A 17793-nucleotide genomic window follows, 5' to 3' on the forward strand; every position below is an offset into this window, starting at 1 on the left:
TACATATGAACTATACACAGATTCATTTACCTTCCTCAGTCCCCATGGGTTAGAGTTTTACGGAAGAGTTGAGTTATTTAAGAAGAGAACAGGTCCATTGTTTTGCCTACACAACAGAAGTGCTTTAATATCTTCACAGGAAGTGAGATAGCGTGCCGCTGGGTTGGATTAGTCAGCCCTGTATATCTCTGACAGAGAATGCTTCATACACACCTGTAGAGAGGGGGTTCATGAAGTGCTTTTCCAGGACATGTCCAGGAAGGAATAATCATGGGCTTATTGTTAAAACAAAGGCCTGAGAGTCTTCAGTCATGGGTTCAACCCCAAGTTTGGTCACTCAACCTCAAGTTTGCGGTGCCCCTGAGCCTCAGTCTTCCCATCTGCAAAATGGAGAGAATACCTCCCACACAGGGGTGTTGTGCAGGTTCTTTTAAATACACCTGGAGGTCTGGGGATGGAATATGCAACAGAACTCCATTGTATTGCTACCACTATGTACCACAGATGAGTTGGTGCAAATGTATTGTAATGTCCTATTTCAAAAGATGGGTCAGTTATGCAACCTACTGAACACCAGTAAGGTCATATCCTCTCCAGGATACTGAGCAATGTCCTCCCATCTGCCTGCAGAATAAAAATCCCTAGGTATGGCAGAGGGAAGGCAGGGGAAGAATTTTTCACTATTGATGGCCTGTGACAATGTTGTTCTCTGAACTGTGGGTACATGAAAAAGAGGCAGTGTATTTCTGGATGTCACAGGGTTCACTCACCACTTCAGCACCTCCTGCAGGCCGTCACAGGGATTAGCTCTGCTAGCCCGTGTGCCCTTTTCTGGTGGTGCCTCGCCCCTCATTGGCTGCACCTGGAGACCCACCTCAGTGCAAGTATTGCAGCGTCTTCTTCCTAACTCAGCCTTCTGGCCACGTCACTGTTCATGTTTATCTCAGTTCGAAAGTGTAGCCAGTGGCGAGCTCGGGGGGGACCTGGGCATACCTACGACTCCAGGTCTCAGCCTAGGGACCCTGTAGCTATCAGCCTCCTGCTGCTTCTCCTTAACGTCTCACCAGTGCTACTTCAAATTCCCTGGGCCACTTCCCCAGCACCTTCTTCACCCTCTTCACAGGGCCTCGAGCCTGCAAGTCCCAGCAGCCAGCCAAGAGTGCTCTCTAGCTCCCATGGTCCCTGCTAGCAGCTGCCCTGTATGAGGCGCTACCCTCCTGCAGCCCTCTAGGAACCCAGTTTACTCCCTTGGGCTCCCTACAGTAATGGAAAAACTCTGGCCAGAAGCTCCCTTTTATATGGGCCTGCTAGGCCCTGATGGGCTGTTCCTCACAGCCACTCTCCTATTGGCTGTTCCCTGCACAGCCTGTCTAGGCTGCTTTTAACCCCTTCTCTGCCAGTGTGGGGTGGATGCCTCATCACACTGCATGCAAATTTAGGCAATACGCGGTCAATGAAGATTTATGAATGGCACAGGGCTAGAGAACCCCCAAGTTACATCTCCAAAATTTCCATAACATCTTTCATGCTGAAGGACCTCTGAGGCCTTAAAAAGAAAACAGGAAGGAACCACTTCACTCAACCCTAAGCCACCTCAGCTGGGGAACACGATGGCTGCTCCAAACGCACACAGCGCCTAAAACCAGGCAGGACACGACGAGGAGAGTGGTCTCAAAATGTAGCTGCAAGGGGAAATCTGGGCGAGCAGAATGTAATTAGAATTCCACCAGGATCCAGGGGCTAACATCTGAGTGGGGTCTTCAGAACCCACAGGTTGTTAGCCCCTTTGTTTTATGTTGTCTCCTACAGCAAAACCTCCGCAGCACCATGACCCCTAACTATACAGTAGGACCCTGATTGATTCAGGACAGTCTACCTAATGACACCACCACCACAACTTCCAGCTGTTCCTGAGAGCTGCAATGGCCACTTACCATCTGACCAGTATTGTTCCATTGTTCCCTTGTGTTGTCTGTGGTATTCAGATATTGCCTCCGATGTTAGGCAAAGTTTGTCAACTCTTCCAGGCAAAGGTGGTCTTTTTGTTCTGGGTTTGTGCAGCACCTAACACAAAGGAGCCCTGGTCGTGGACCAAGATGCTACTGCAAGAATTATAAGCAATATCACCACCAGCCATTCCCCACCCTGCTTACCTTCCACCCTCCAAAGCTGTATTGATATTAGGACAGTCAAGCTGTGAACATCTTTTAACATTTCAACGTACTGCTCCAAATAATTAGTTTTAATTGGAAGAAACCACATGCTATGCAATGTCAGTGATTTGTAGCAGTGGCTGATCATCTGTCCATTTATCACATGCCTGTGAAAAATTCTTTTAATAATGCAAAAATGTCATGTCTCTGTCACATTTGTTATAGGTTTTTATTTCCCTGTGAATGAAAGAAACACTACAGACTTATTCAAGAAAAAAAAACCAAAACTTTTTATAGGCCTAAGATCCTTCTTTAACAGTACAACGGAACAGTAAAAAGATTTAGTCGGTGTAAACAGAAGATGCAATAATGATCATCAACTATCACAAGCCAACTGCACAAACACTACAACTACTGAAGTTAATGCCATTACTGGACAATTCAACAATACTAGAAGAAAAATCAAAACTTAATCAACAGTGCTTTTTCATGTGCAAAACCCAAGTCAATTCAATTTACAGATGAGAGGATTCCCAAAGGGTGACTTCTCTAAATCTTTATAAAAGCATTGAAAAATTGTGTATCTGGGGCTGTTTTACATATCTGGCAAAAGATCTACAGGGCTGAATGCCAGGAGTGCTAAGCATTCACCACTCCCTTTGAAGTAAGTGGAAACTGTAGGTTCTCAACACCACTGAAGATCAAGCCCTCTGTATTCTCCACTACAATATGATAAAGGAAATAGTTTACTGTTAGTTTGAGCTGTTTCTACAAAGTCACTCCTGAATCTCAGCTTTGACTGATTCACTCATTCCATTTTTATTTTTGAAGCAGTCCTTACATTATGTTTAACACACAATATAATTCCTGACTCCACAAAAATATACACACTAGAATATTTCTCTAAAGTACTTCAATAATCAATTAAAATGTTAATTGACATCAAAAGCCTAGGACTTTAGTAATGTGTTGGCAATTCAAATACTGTAGCTAATGTATTAAAGCTGGAGAAAGAAACACATTAACAACAATTAATTAATAGGAGTTAATTCCGGCCTTGTGATGATACCTGGCATTGCCAGGTGAGTCTTGATTTCTCACAGGATTTTAGGCTATAGAGGCAATGCATGCAGGCCCTAACTCCAAATCAAAGGCCTTGTCTAGGGTAGGATTTATGGTGTGACAGTAGCATATATTAGCTAACGCCTTCTTCCTAACGTGTTTTAAAAGTTGAGCATGGCCTAGTTTTGAACTTGACCAGTTCCAAACATAAAGGCTGCACGCAAACACATCCTAACACGACACCTTTCATCCTAGGCTAGACAGAACCAGTGAGGCTTTTGCCACTGCTTCCAATAAGTACCGGATGAGGCCCTAGCTGCTAGGGACACTTCAGCGCACCCAATGCAAAGTGATATCTTTGATTGGACCAGCTTCTGTTAGTGAAAAAAAAAGAAAAAAGCTTTTGAGCTTACGCAGAGCTCTTCTTGAGATCTGTGTAACCTCAAAAGCTTGTCTCTTTCACCAAGAGAAGTTGGTCCAATCAAAGATATTACCTAACCCACGGTGTGTGTGTCTCTCTCTCATATAAGCTGGGACCAACATAGCTACAACGACACCGCAAACAATTTTCAGGAATTGTCTCTTAGGAATATCTATGCAGCATCTGGGAGGGTGCTTCCCAATGCAGGTAGATAGACATATGCTAGCTCACCAAAAATAGCAGCGTGGCCGCAGCAGCACAAACTGGTAGTACTGAAGGGGTCAGACAGAATTGGATGGGGATAGCTAGCTGGAGCCATCACGGCCACACTGCTATTTTAGCGTGTTAGCTTGAGCAGAGGTAGTGCATTTGTCTACATGCCTTGGGAAGCACCCTCGAAGCCACAGTCTAGACGTACCCTTATAGGAATTCTGACTGGGATCGGAGTGATTGGGCATTTCTCCACTGAAACTATTAAGTGGGCATAGCTGGGGGTCTACAGTGCTCTGACAGCAGTGGATTCTCCTGGGGAGAGATTGGGAAGCAATCTCAAATTGCTTTGAATATCTAGTAACTGAAGAAATCAGATGATGCACTCTTATTAGCGGCATATCTGAACAATAGCCGTGTTTTCCACATTCTGTGGTATCAGCATGGATCTTTGTAAATTGAATTCACAGTCACTCAGAATACAGAGGAAAAAACAGGAGGTAGTTATTTAACCTACCTCTTTTTAAAAGGCAAAATAAAAAAATATTTGATGTATAATGGTGCGGCAGCCAAAAATCAACACATTAACTTTTTTCTTTCTTTTTCTTTTTTGAACACATGAAGTTAAGATACAGACATAATATAAAATTCACACTGCATGGAACCCCTGCATAGCAGGGAACAAACCCGCTAGCATTAAACAACAAATGGGTATGTTAACAGCTAAAACTGCCATTTACTGGGTGCAATGAAGAGTCTTATTTCCTAAAATGTAAATGCAGAATGTACATGGTTCTAGAGGAGTCCTATAGAAAAAAACTGCACATTTTGCCTGAAAAGGAAAAAAAAAATTCTTGGGGCTATTTTAACTGCAAAATATTAGTTCCACTTCAGTAATTTTAAGGCAATGTTATTTAGACCTGAGAAAATGAAAAAAGGTAATTTTATTTTCTGAACTATAAATATACACTCAGTCCAAGCAACATCACTAGGAGTTGTGAGTGCTCAGACATCTCTAAGGAGCCGGTCCCGTGCTACCCTGAGGAAGCACGCTCTTGTTTTAACAGAGTGAGTCAGTGCTAACTCTGAAATCAGCCTAGTGTGTGTATTTGTGACTGTGAAAGGACTGGTTGATTGTGTGGCTAAAAATGTATTAAAATTACACACGGTTAAGTTCTAGGCTGGAACTTTTTTCCTGGGGAAAGCAAGAAATAAGAGTTCTCAGCTTCTTAAATTTTCACTGCACCTTTAGCCATTCCCATCATTGAAGAATAAATCCTAGTACTCTAATGTGAAATAGCAAATTGTTCTGTGCTCTTCCTTGGAAAAATGTAAAAACATGGAAGCTCACAAACATTTATTATAAACAGTAAGAGACATGAGAATGAATCAGGGAGGAGATTACAGTAACTCCTCAGCATGCAGTGTATCAAAGTGCAACAATTTCAACCAGACAGGAGGACGGACAACTCTGTTTCAGTACCACCTCATTTTCTAAATACGTCTTAAGAAATCTGCATGTACAGTTTCAATCTACAACCTTCACACTTCCAGTCTGGACAGGTGCGACTCTGTGGTACAGCATGGAACAGCAGTAGACTTGTACGTTTCTTTAGTTTCCTCAATGACTCATCAGTAAAAGAGCTTCAGTCGCATGAGACATGGCCCCTTCCCAAAATTCAGAACTCAATCACCTGTTAAAAATGTGTCTGTTGTCTTTAGAAAAGCTCTTTAAGACACAGCTGAAATGCAAACTCACCAACTACAAAGCCTGTGCAATAAGCCTGATGCAGCTTGTGTGTGATCAATTCTTTCCCTCAAATACTACTGCGAAACACAAACTGTGACGCTCTGGGCCCCAATCTGAAAAGTCATACATCATTGTGACCTACCCTGGACCAGAGGAAGGCTGGGAGTGGCTTCTGCTGATGCCCCATTATCTAAACAATGGCTTGAGTCACTTCAGAGCAAAATGCTCCCTTTCCTTCCCAGGAGCAAAGCATTCTGAGTCAATGCCGCCTTACAGCTCCTCCTGGCCTGGATAAATGGGGACCCCGGCTCAGACTCAAATACAGAAGTGCAGAGTATGACTGGCTACTAGACCATCAGGCCAATCTCTGAGCAGAGATGTTGCCAATATTATAATGTGAGTATTTGACAATCAGATATATGAGAGACCAAAACAGTCATCATGTGACTAATAAGCAATTTACATCTTTAGCTGACACCTCCCTAACGACTCTAGGTAGGGCAAAGCTAAGGCAACATTTCATTTGTCATTCTGGTCTCTGTCAAGCTGAATTCTGAGCCCTAACAACTGAGAAATCAGCCACTTTCCCTACCTAGCTGGGACCTAAGGCCATACATCACACCACTTGAAAAGAAGTCCACCATGTGCAAAGGATTATTATGCTAAAAACTAGTTTCTTTCTACACAGTGCAGTCAGCATGGTTTTCAACTTAAGAAACTGCAGCTTGCTCTTCACAAGCCATCTTGTAGAGAATATTTATATTCTTCTGACACCATATAAATAATATTTATACAGCTGAGACATTCTGAGACATGCATTAGATTTTAGGTAGTACATATTTCTTCGTGATCACATATGCAGCTATTATTGTCAATTAAATCGAGCAACGTAAATCTTACGCTGGGCCATGTCTTGCACTATCTACCAAACTTGACGGAGGCTCGGAATCATCCATGGGAAGGACCAGGCGTGTCCCCCGTATTACAAGTTCATGGTCCCCAAATGCCAGCTCCCGATCCAACGCATCTTCAGAACTGTTTCCTACAATCTTCCTCGACGTGCCACTGGATGTGACAGAATCTGCGTTCACAGCAGAATCCCCATATGTCAAACTGATGTCTCCATCATTCAAAATAAGGTCGGAATCATCATCCTTCAGCTGCTCTTGATTCTGAATGATAAAAAGAATCAAGAGTTTATTTGCTTATCGGTTTCTTATACATAAGGCTAGAACTGGTCCCAAAGTCTGAGAACAACCAATAATAGACGAGAAGCAGTATCCAGTGATGGATTCTCCTTCACATCTCTGACCACAAAGTTGTGCCCTCGAAGACTTCCTCAATCCAAAGACACAGGCATGAGATATTAGCTTAACTGAGTGAGGACAAGAAGGGTTTCAGGTCAATGTTTCTTCTGAGCTGTCACTTCTCACTAAACTCTTGGTAGGGACTGAGTCCATCATAAGAGGCTATCATGTACAACAGTTCACAAATGACTAGATGCATTATGGGTACTAAGAACTGCTGGTGTCTGGATTCTATAAACAGTTTGACCCTGACTGGCTATTTTCTGGTTTCTAATTCAATCCATCCACCGTGGTAAATGTCATGATGACCGCGTAGTATGGAAGACATAACCACCTCCAAGGCCACGGTCACTTTGTGACCAATTATTTTCACCTGTGAAGGCAAAATGCACAAGAGAGGTACTTCATCTGCCAGAGTAAGCATCTGACTTTCCATAAAGCTCCCAGCATCAGCTGTTTCACGCAGCAGGAGTCCCAAGATAGTTCCCAACAGTGACCCATGTGTTGGCAACACACTGGTGAAGTGAAAAAGCTGATGAATAAATACTTTAGATAACAGATGAAACCCCCCCAAAACATTGGACTTAAGGATCAGTGTCCATCCTCCAGAAAGTGGACAGAAAGATAAATACATCCGATTCACACAACACTGGGGTAGAAAGAACACATTTGGCAGACTAGTACGAGACTTACTTCATAAGCCTGGGGACTCGTCAGGCATCTGGCAACAGGTCCGCAGCAACTAGGCAGTGTCGTTGTGAGAGGAGGGCCACTGTGCGTCAACAGAGGCTTCAGATAGCTGTGGGGTGTGTTAAGGCAGAGACGGAGCAAGGCTGTCTTTATAAATCAAGCACACAATGCCGTGGGGCTGAAATATGAAGCTGAGACAGGGCACAAAATTTAAACATTTCTGTTGATTAGGGAGTCAAGAAAGAGAACACAGTACCAAGCAGCCCTGCTGAGAACACAGCATCAAGCAACAGAGGTAAGAAGTCAGTCAAACCTATGCCAGACCCTTTGCACAGCTGCTGATTCTGCTATTTGCTGTGAGCATCCCTTCGCACATGCTAGAGCTGTTCTTTGGCAAGCGTCTCCATCACACTGTCTCAGGGCGAAATGTCACTTCATCTTCTGGGTGTGCTTAAGGGCAAACAGCAAAGGTTTTGGGTGGGATTTTCAAGAGTGCCTAAGGCATTGTCTTCTCTAGGAACAGAGGGGCATCCTTCTCTCGTGTTAGCTACTGCATGGGACTAACAAGAGGTAAAATAGTGAAGAAAAGGCAGTTAGCAGTTTGCACACAAGTTAGCAGGCCAAGGCAAATCCTGGGCTCTCCAAGTCTTTACCTCAGCCTCCTAACTCATGTGCAAACTACGAACCACCCTGTCTTCACCAGGATTTCATCTCGAACCAGTTACTGCACGTTAGCTAACGTCAGGTAAGAACACATCTTTTTTTCCTAATGATAATGTGCCCTGTGTGACTTAAGGAGCATAAGTTCCAATGACTTTCAGTGGGACTTGAGCTCCCAAGTTACTTTGGAAAATCCCATCATTGGGTTAGCAAAAGTGCTGAAGAGACTAAAACCATAACCGGATTCCAAATCTAGTTCCGCATCCACATGCTGGAGCTTGGGCCCAGCTGTTTGCCCCTGCGTGATACATTCACTTCCTTCTTACATGCTAGTCAGTAGTTTTCCCCCGGACAAAAAGCTGCAGCTGCTATTGGCACAGGCAGCACAGAGACCTGCTAATGCTCAGCAGAACAAGCTCAATGTTGAAACCATTTTGTTTCCGAGAGGCTTACGTCGCCTCTTTATTTAAAAAAAGCCTTCTTCCCACTTCCTGCATTAAAGAATACAGAGTATTTTACAAGGACTATGGTGCTTCAACTGAAATACGGCAACCAGTTCCAAACATAAATTGTAAAGGAAATCTAGATATTTGGGACCATCCAAATGAAAGACACGAGGAAACACGATAGCAACCAAATGAACAGGGAAACAAGCATAATGAACGTACCAGAACACAGCCCCAGTTAAACACTCTTTTCTAAAAAGGGCAACACCAACCACTTTTCCAGCAGACAGCACCTTTCGTAAGAGCCTGGCAAATCACTTCACTATTAATTCATTGTGATGCATTAGGACAAATGAGACAGGCACAGCAAAAATTCAGAATGTTTTAACAAGAAAGGGCTGAGAAGAGCCTCAGAACTTATTACTGGACTCTTGCCACAAGAATCACACACACAGGGAACTTAAATAATTCCATATCATGATCCTTATGGTGAGCCTGGCTTTGAGCCGAGCCATTCATATAAAACTGTGGGCAGTAAGAGTTGGATAAATTCTCACAGGTACAGATATTATAAGAAGTAAAGAAGAACAATGGATCAGTTAACGCTGGCTACTCTACTCCCAGGGGACAAAGCATGCCCTGAGTTAACAGGGTTACTCAGATGGGCCAGATTTTGGCTCTGATGTGTCCTTATTTCCATTAAGGATACTTGTGATCAAAGTTGTACCACAGCCTGAACAGCCAGGCACTTTCCGCTTTTGTACTCCTCCTTTCACTTTCCGGGACACCCTGCAACAAGAGTCATAAGTTGAACCATGACTGCACAACGCAATTCTCTTTCTCTAGGAACAGGATCGGCATGAAAACCCATTGTTCTGATTAGATGTGTAAGTCGAGGAAGAGGGGTTCTCCAGCTTTTTCAAAGAGAATAATGAATTAAGGTGCTAAAACACACACACATTCTTTTGGCAATCGTGTAACATCCTTATGGTGCCTTCAGCAACTGCTTACATGGCAACTAATACTAGTGAGGTATTTCATCTGAAGCATCTTTTAACACAGTTTAGCAAGCAGAAATAAGAAGGTGCAGCCTGTACCATGTGACCAGCCAATCTCTGCATTAGAAATGTTAGTACTGCTCAACCTCAGAAACCACTTCCTTCTACCACCTTTCCAGTGCAAACCCTCACTCCTGCAACAGTTTACAGTGGAATTACACATCGTGCCCAAGAGAAGTGGAGGGGGAGAAGGGATAGCTCAGTGGTTTGAGCATTGGCCTACTAAACCCAGGGTTGTCAGTTCAATCCTTGAGGGACTATTTAGGGGTTCAGGGCAAAAATCTATCTGGGGATTGGTCCTGCTTTAAGCAGGGGGTTGGACTAGATGACCTCCTGAGGTCCCTTCCAACCCTGATATTCTATGACTTCCCTCCCATTCCCTTCCCCCTTGTCTAATGTTATTTGTCCCTATAACAGAGCCAACTTGTTGGGGCAGAGGCCATGTTTTTTAATGCCCAGCAGTGCAGTGTGCTGCTTTTGAAAAATCAAGAAGCTGAACACAGAAAACCTCTGATCCATTGCAGTGTTTGCTACTCAAATGACATCATTTCTTAAAGAAGAGATTTTTAAATGCAGATGCTTCACATGGATTCACTGTTTTTGCCATTTGAACAACAATATTTTTCTTCAATCAAATATTTCATAAAAGTTTGGCTTGCAGCCTGATGGGTTTGGGCTCCTCCTAACAGTCTGTGATGGGATGTTATATGGGATGGGATCTGAGTTACAACAGAGAATTCTTTCCTGGGTGCTGGCTGGTGAGTCTTGCCCACATGCTCAGGGTTTAGCTGATCACCATATTTGGGGTCGGGAGGGAATTCTCCTCCAGGGCAGACTGGCAGAGGCCCTGGAGATTTTTCCCTTCCTCTGCAGCGTGGGGCACGGGTCACTTGCTAGAGGATTCTCTGCAGCTTAAGGTCTTCAAACCACAATTTGAAGACTTCAATAACTCAGACATAGGTTAGGGGTTTGTTATAGAAGTGGATGGGTAGGATTCTGTGGCCTGCTTTGTGCAGGAGGTCAGACTAGATGATCATAATGGTCCCTTCTGACCTTAAAGTCTATGAGTATCTTAGTAATCACAGAAAGCAGAATACCCCCCACAGAGGTGTTGTTATGCATGGGATCCTCGCAAGCAGAACCCCAGTGATTTCCGTGAGAACCCCAAATACAGAGCAGCTCGGGCCCTAACGGTGCAGGTGTCACACCCACAAGAAGAACGGTTGCGTGCTATTTTACCAGAGCACACTTTAATAATTCTGATGGGGCATTGCATGAGTCTTCATCTTAGAACCGTAAGTATTTTCTGTTTTACAAAATAAACAAATGCAGTAAGGCAACAGCGGTGTGAACAAACAGTAGTGTGTGACAACCCAAGGGTTAAGAATAGCGCAGCAGATACAGAAAAGAAGATATCATCAAAGGAAACTGTTGTAAAGTGTTACATGTTGGAATAAAGAAGAGAAAGGGTTTAAGTATTATTAAAGATCAAACACCTCAGTAGCAGGAAAATTAGGGTTCTGGTCTTAAAACCCAGTCACACTCCAACTTTAGGGCACTCTGTATATAGCATGTCTTGAAATTCAAAATAAAATGGGTAAAGGTTTTTTGGCTCCAATGCTTATGTTTAGAAAAGGTTTTACAGCAAGGGAGAGAGGGACTGTACCAGGGAACAGAAGGAAGTGACAATATACAGAGTGTTATGATGCTTTTCCCACTACCTTCTTTCGGGCTTAGTTATCTTAGATGTGTCCCTTCTTTCATATTTTCACCTAATGGCACTAAAAGCCTCCACCTACCCCAGGGCTGCCGTGGAAGAGAGAAAGAGCACTCGGATGTACGTGTAAACCACTCACGTGGTTCTATGTAACCTTCTGCCACCAGACATGTGGTGCAAGTCCCTAGATAAAGGTTCATGTGGAAGCAGTTAAGGAACAATATTTACCAAGTGTTCTTGATCCGAATCCACACCGACCCTGCAGAGAACACAAGGAAATGGTTAGCGTGAACACAAACAATCCCACAGACATGCGTGACAGTCTTTAGAGGAGCTCTCTTTTAGGTTTGGATTCATAGCAAGCTAAGTACATTCATCAGCTTTTCCTATCAGAGGGGTAGGGTCAGATTTGGCTCCAGTCATACAGGAGAGATTGCCCATAATGGACAAACATTGATACGCAGCACAAGCCTATCGCAGAATTTCCAGTTTCCACACACTGTTCAGCCACGCCCCCATGCCTGGATTAGCACCAATCATGGCAGCTCAAGGCTGACATCCATCGATGTCCCTACTCTGAACAGCACTTAAAGCACCTGCTTAATTTTAAGCACATGCTTAAGTCCCACTGACAACTATATAGGTTTGCCATGTGTTTAAATGTTTTCCTGAACTGGCGCCAGAGCTGTGTGAGGAAACCGGTCTGATGTGCCTGTACTGAACACGGCTCCAGAGCACGCTAACGCACCTCACTTGCAATATTCAAAATCCAGCCCTCTCTCCCCACAAGTGTGCTAACAGCACTGCATAAAAACAAGTAAATGCATTCAGAGGCCACAGTGACAACACACATCTGGATTGGCCTTAGTTGTGGGCAGGGTTTAGAAAAATGAACCTGCGCACTGATGCCCAAAGGTGACTACCATCAGGAACACCTTATTTCAGAACTCAAGTTACTTACTGCTTCCACTCTGCTGCTGAATATTTGCCAGTTACCACAGTACAGTATGTATCTACAGCGACACCCAGTGGTGAAGGGGATTCATTTCACTTGTATAACAAAGCAGTCTTCCATAAAACATAAGAGAACATGCAAAAATTGAACTGCTTTGGTTTTGCCTGGAAATGAAAAGATAGGATTCCAGGCTTTACTCAGTCTTTTGTATTCTCATTTGAAAGGGCCGGAACATTTTCAGACTCTCAGTAAAATTAATGGCAGTTCTCCAAAGGTTGGCTCCTCTGCACACCCATGCCTTTTGGTTTGGTGGCTCTGCTGGGAGGCACCCAGCGTGTATATTCAAAGCACCCAAACATTTCTGGTGTCATCGCTTGATGCAGAAGCCACCTGACACAAAGAGGGGGTGTGCGCATATATATGGCATCACATAAGGAAGCACCTACCCTCCTTAAAATCTTCAATTCTGCATGTTTGGGAGAACAGTGGTAGAGAGGAAAAAAAGGAGATGAGTTTCTTTGATCTCCCCATCATCCACACCTGTGAAAAACTCTTCCGGGCTGTAGGACCCCAATGCTTAAGCAGCACTTACTGCTGAGTCTCAGACAGTTTAAAGTACACAGCTGAAGGTGGCTGCCTCCATGGAAACAGATGTCAGATTGCCATAATGGGATAACGGGATTAGAAATGACGACTGTTTCAGTTTTAAGGCCCAATCGTGAGATTCCAGAGTGGGGAAATCATAGACTTGCACCTTGGGAGGAACCAAATAATACTGAGTCCTGCTATAATACTGCACTGGATTCCAGGGGGATCACTGCATTCTAGGGAGAGAAAGAATGGGGGACAAAGGTCTCACTCACCTGATATGCAAGCAAGATAACATGGCTGTAGTGCCACCGCCAAAAACCCAGACGGTGAAAAACACAATGAGGAGTGTTGTGCTGAACATCATCTGTCTAGCATAGGTGGCAGTGTCTCGAATGGCCAAGGCAAAAGCCATGGCGCCTCGCAATCCTGAGAGGAAAGGCAAAGTGGTGAACTCCAGTAGCCTCATGAAATCTGCAGCCCATGCTGGTTCCCACTGTCCATCTCCAGGTTTCTACAAGCCCCAGACAGGGGCTTATTTAATCTAAGATGCGTACCGTTGGCATCCTACAATCCTCTCCCTAGACTAACTGCACCCATTCTGCCTGCCAGGTTACTCTTGGCTGCAATCAAGTTCTCATCATCCCTTACATTTCCAGAGCACCTGCCACTGGAGGATCTCTAAGTGCCCCGATGAGTTGAATGAAGCTGGCAATACAATCCTCATTTTAAAGATGAGGAAAACAAGCAGTGAGAGTTCAAGTGTTTTGCCTGAGGTCACAGCTGGTCCATGGCAAAGCTGAGAACGTATCCTGACCCCTTAAGCAATATGCCATTTGTATGTCACAGAGAAGAACTGTACTCAGAACTGATACTTTTATATTAACTAGCTAGGATGTGGATATCTGAGGTGTGGCCCTGTCTTCACACGTAGCCCAGCTGAGTTGGAGGAAGAATGTTTCAGGCTGTTGACACAGGGTGATTACTCCTGCACTCATGAGAGGGAGTGGCAGAGAAGAGACACAGAGACTTGGGTAACATACCGGCAAACATCATCATGTGCTGGAGATTTGTTCCAATCTTGTTTCTTCTCCCCAAATTAAGTAAAAAGGACAGGGGATAAATATTAGCAGCTCTTCCCAGGAAAATGGCAAGCTACATTCATACACACGTTAAGGAAATTTTTTCTTCAGTTCATTTCCCACTACATGTTACATCTGCATTCAAAGTCAATTTCTATTGTACACCAGGATTCTTAAAAACTTGAAAAGTGTCCCCTCCATTGCAATTAATGGACAGTAACCCAGCTTCAGGTGCTCTGATATCCCGGTGAGGGCAAACTACAATTTTATCTAAGCAGAATCCAGAACTGCAGTTCAAGATAATCATAAAGAGACAAGTATAAACAAAAGAAACAAGAAAAAGAATACAGTGCAAATTACATAGCAGGGAAGAGGGTGAAAAAAATCACTAGTTCTCCATTCCACACCCTTCTCTCCAGCTCATGTTCAACCTCAAAAACTATTAGCTGCATGTGTGTCAGCTAGCAACAGTTACAGCAACTTTATCATCCTCAGGGACCTTTCTGGAGTTCAAGGTATCCCGACTACGTCCATCCTTTTGCTCAGGTCACTCTCCCAACGGTACCATACTTCCAAACTTTGCTGGAGTTTGAAGGACACATGCTCTAAGGAAGGGCCAGTCCCTACAGATTATCCCATGAAATGAAAGCTGTAAGAGGCCAGCCAGCAGGGAACAGCACCTCACAGTTTTCATAGCCTTGGAGATCCAACCCCTTTACATTTTTGCCTTTCCCTTTTAAACTGTACCTTTCAATACTTGTACCCCCCACGGTAACAATAACCTTGAAGCCAGGTTCCAGGTCTGCCTACAACAACATGCAAAAATCCTTCCCGCTTTTATTTTCTTTCCTGAATGTCATGAATTGCACGAGACATTTTTATCATACTGCTCATGAACGTTCCAATTCCCTAAGCCAGTTTCCACTGGAGAGGCGCAATATACTACTCTTGTCTATTTCCCCATGCAGGACTTCTTTGCTCTCCATCCCATTGGCACAGCCTTGCAAAAAATCACGACCATTTACCACACCCGCCACAATATCTCTTCTCCAACCCTGACAAAGAAAAAGCTCATGCTATTTCACTCATCCATCAAAAACAAGTGACCCTCCCAGGCAAATGGGAGAAGACAATTTTACAAGACTGTCCTGGTTTCCCTACAATCCCAAACTGAACTCCTCACAACCCTCACTCTTTGTTCTGAGACACCCAGACTCCTTTTATTTGTCTGAGGACAAGCCCCCCGTCGGCATTAGCACGAGCCCACGCAGAACAACAAAGCCTTTAGTGCATTACTTGTAGGCACCAGCTCACGCTTTCATGCTGCTGATCTGAAAGGAATTTTTCAGATATTAGCCAAGCTTAACGGTTGATCCTGATCAACAGTGAAAGTCGTATGTAAATGGCCGTTGCTACCAGGAAGCGTTCCATCTTGCAAAACCACTAGTTTTATTTAGTACCACAGGAACACGTGATAACCCTTAGTTCCTCAGCAGCACATTTACAATTCAATGCAGAGTTTCAGGCTGAGGTAGTTATAATATCCACTGACATGGACTAAAGTAACAGACATAAAAACTTGGCAAAAGCAGAGACTGACATCTTTCAAAATCATCAACCAAGACAAAAATGCATAAGGACTTGTCTATACAGACAAGTAGTGTGCAGTAAGCTGGGGTGTGCATCTACAGCACACTCATCTGCTCTGCACTAACTGGCTGTGTGAGCCATGTTACTGTGCAGCAAATGCTCCCTACTGCATCCTGACCTACTCCTGCCTGAAACGCCACTAAATTGGATTGCTCCAAAGGATACAAAGGCTCCCACTATAAAAGTAGGGTTGAAGTTGTGATTCTGGAAAGTGAACAATGTGAGTCCCATGTAGGAGAAGATGAAATTTTCTGCCAAGAAATTCAGAAGCTCAAACAGCTAAAGAAAAAATAAACGTAGTTAGTTATCTTGCAATAAGACAAAGGTGCTCTCCTGCCTGTAAAATACATCCACAAAAGTGATTTTTAATAAAAGCCAGGCATATTCAGAAAACCCAACTAGTTCTTGCAAAGGAGAGAGAAAAGAGAATTTGATATTCACAGAGGTTGAACAGTTCTTACCTGTTTAGTTCTATGCTGAGACTCTGTAGACAAGTTATTATAGGTATAATGGGCCTGGGTAATTCCACAGAACAATACTGCTACCACACCTGGGGATCAGAACGCCACAGTAAAACTTTTATACGTAAAATAGGAAACAAGAGCTACTTATTTATATTTTACTGATCTTTATGCAACACCAAAATATTGAAATAATTATAACTTTTGCATTTGTTTCTTCTGGTCTTCTCTCCCAAGAGACTCTCATGAAATTTACACAATTTAAATTTGGGGAAAAAAAATAAAATCACTATTTTTTTCCCCTCTAGGCTACATAAGTTTTGTGCTGTAGTGTAAGTTACTTGAAGCTGAGTGAGATTATTGGCTGCAATAAATACATTTGAGCATGGGGAAGCCAGTTAGTAGTTCAACACATATGTGCTAATGTGTCTCTAGGCTATACGAATCCCTAACTCTTCTACCCATTTCCAGCAGCTAACACGCTGTATCTTACCTGTAAAACCACATGCTTCAGCCAGCAAGAACGTGCTCCAAGACATCAAGAAAAACAAACCAGTTTCCAGCAAGGGGAACTCACGAAGTTTGGTGAACTTGGTGACGTTGCAGACTGTTAAGGACAATACATTAACATAGCAGATTCTAGCTACACTACATACAACAAATAAACAGGAAGACTCACGCTATAACTTATTTTCTGAGTATCAGACATTTACATTCTGGACAAATTTCCAAACAGCCAGGTGAGAGACAGAGAGAGCCCATACTAACAGCAGGGCAGTGGCAGAGTAAGGACATGGTGATATGCCCATTTTTTATTTTTTTACACTGTTAGGGTGGGAGTATATTCATTGACTTTAATAACTGTTGGATCAGTCCTATAGCAATTAACTTCACATAATCCAAGAATTGAGATGTAATGTAAATTTTTGATTTAAAGAATTACAGAAAACTTTCTTGATGACTTACTGTCCCCAACTTGGTAATATACATGGGCAGTCATGTTTCTGGTATATCTAAAATCACTACAGAAGTATTTATCTTCCCTTTAAAATGTTGATTGTGCCAGGTACAGTAGTAACTCCATGCTTAACGCTGTAGTTATGTTCCTGAAAAATGGAACTGTAAGCAAAACGATAAATGAATCCAATTTCCCCATAAGAATTACTGGAAATGGGGGAGGGGTTAAGTTCCAGGGAACTGTTTTTCACCAGACAAAAGACTATATATATATATATATATATATGTACAGTACATGTACAGTATTGCACAATTGATTATTTTTAGTCTAAAGGGACACATGTTATTTTGAGTGCTGAAGTATTGTGTATGCAGAGAAATCAGAACAAGCAAAATTAAGCATGCTTTTCTGTCAAAGTGAATTTTAGGGGAGCTGATAGGGGGCTGCCGGTTCACCCTGGTTCCAAGCCCCCACCAGCTAGCTCCAATGGGCTGCTCTTCCTGAAAGCAATGGACAAAGCAGGTGGCTGCCAAACAACATTATACAGGATCATAGCGCAACTTTAAACAAGCATTTTCCCTACTTGATCAGCAACGTAAAACGTTAACCAGGACGACTTTAAGTG

At 43.2% G+C, this 17793-nt stretch overlaps 1 protein-coding gene across 1 annotated transcript in view; it reads right to left on the bottom strand.

Annotated features, from left to right (window-relative positions):
* Positions 1-5188: 5188 nt before the first annotated feature.
* Positions 5189-17793, bottom strand: part of SLC9A6 (solute carrier family 9 member A6) — a 36657-nt gene continuing 24052 nt past the window's right edge. The window contains exons 8-16 of the mRNA XM_032773168.2: positions 16704-16809; positions 16211-16299; positions 15915-16028; positions 14061-14172; positions 13293-13446; positions 11703-11733; positions 9409-9488; positions 7597-7702; positions 5189-6768 (exon numbers count right to left, since the gene is read on the bottom strand). Coding sequence (XP_032629059.1) covers positions 6493-6768; positions 7597-7702; positions 9409-9488; positions 11703-11733; positions 13293-13446; positions 14061-14172; positions 15915-16028; positions 16211-16299; positions 16704-16809 — 1068 coding nt within the window. The 3' untranslated portion in view covers positions 5189-6492. The remainder of the gene's footprint in view (positions 6769-7596; positions 7703-9408; positions 9489-11702; positions 11734-13292; positions 13447-14060; positions 14173-15914; positions 16029-16210; positions 16300-16703; positions 16810-17793) is intronic.

The sequence above is a fragment of the Chelonoidis abingdonii genome, chromosome 8 (genome assembly GCF_003597395.2).
Source record: "Chelonoidis abingdonii isolate Lonesome George chromosome 8, CheloAbing_2.0, whole genome shotgun sequence".
NCBI lineage: Eukaryota > Metazoa > Chordata > Testudines > Testudinidae > Chelonoidis > Chelonoidis abingdonii.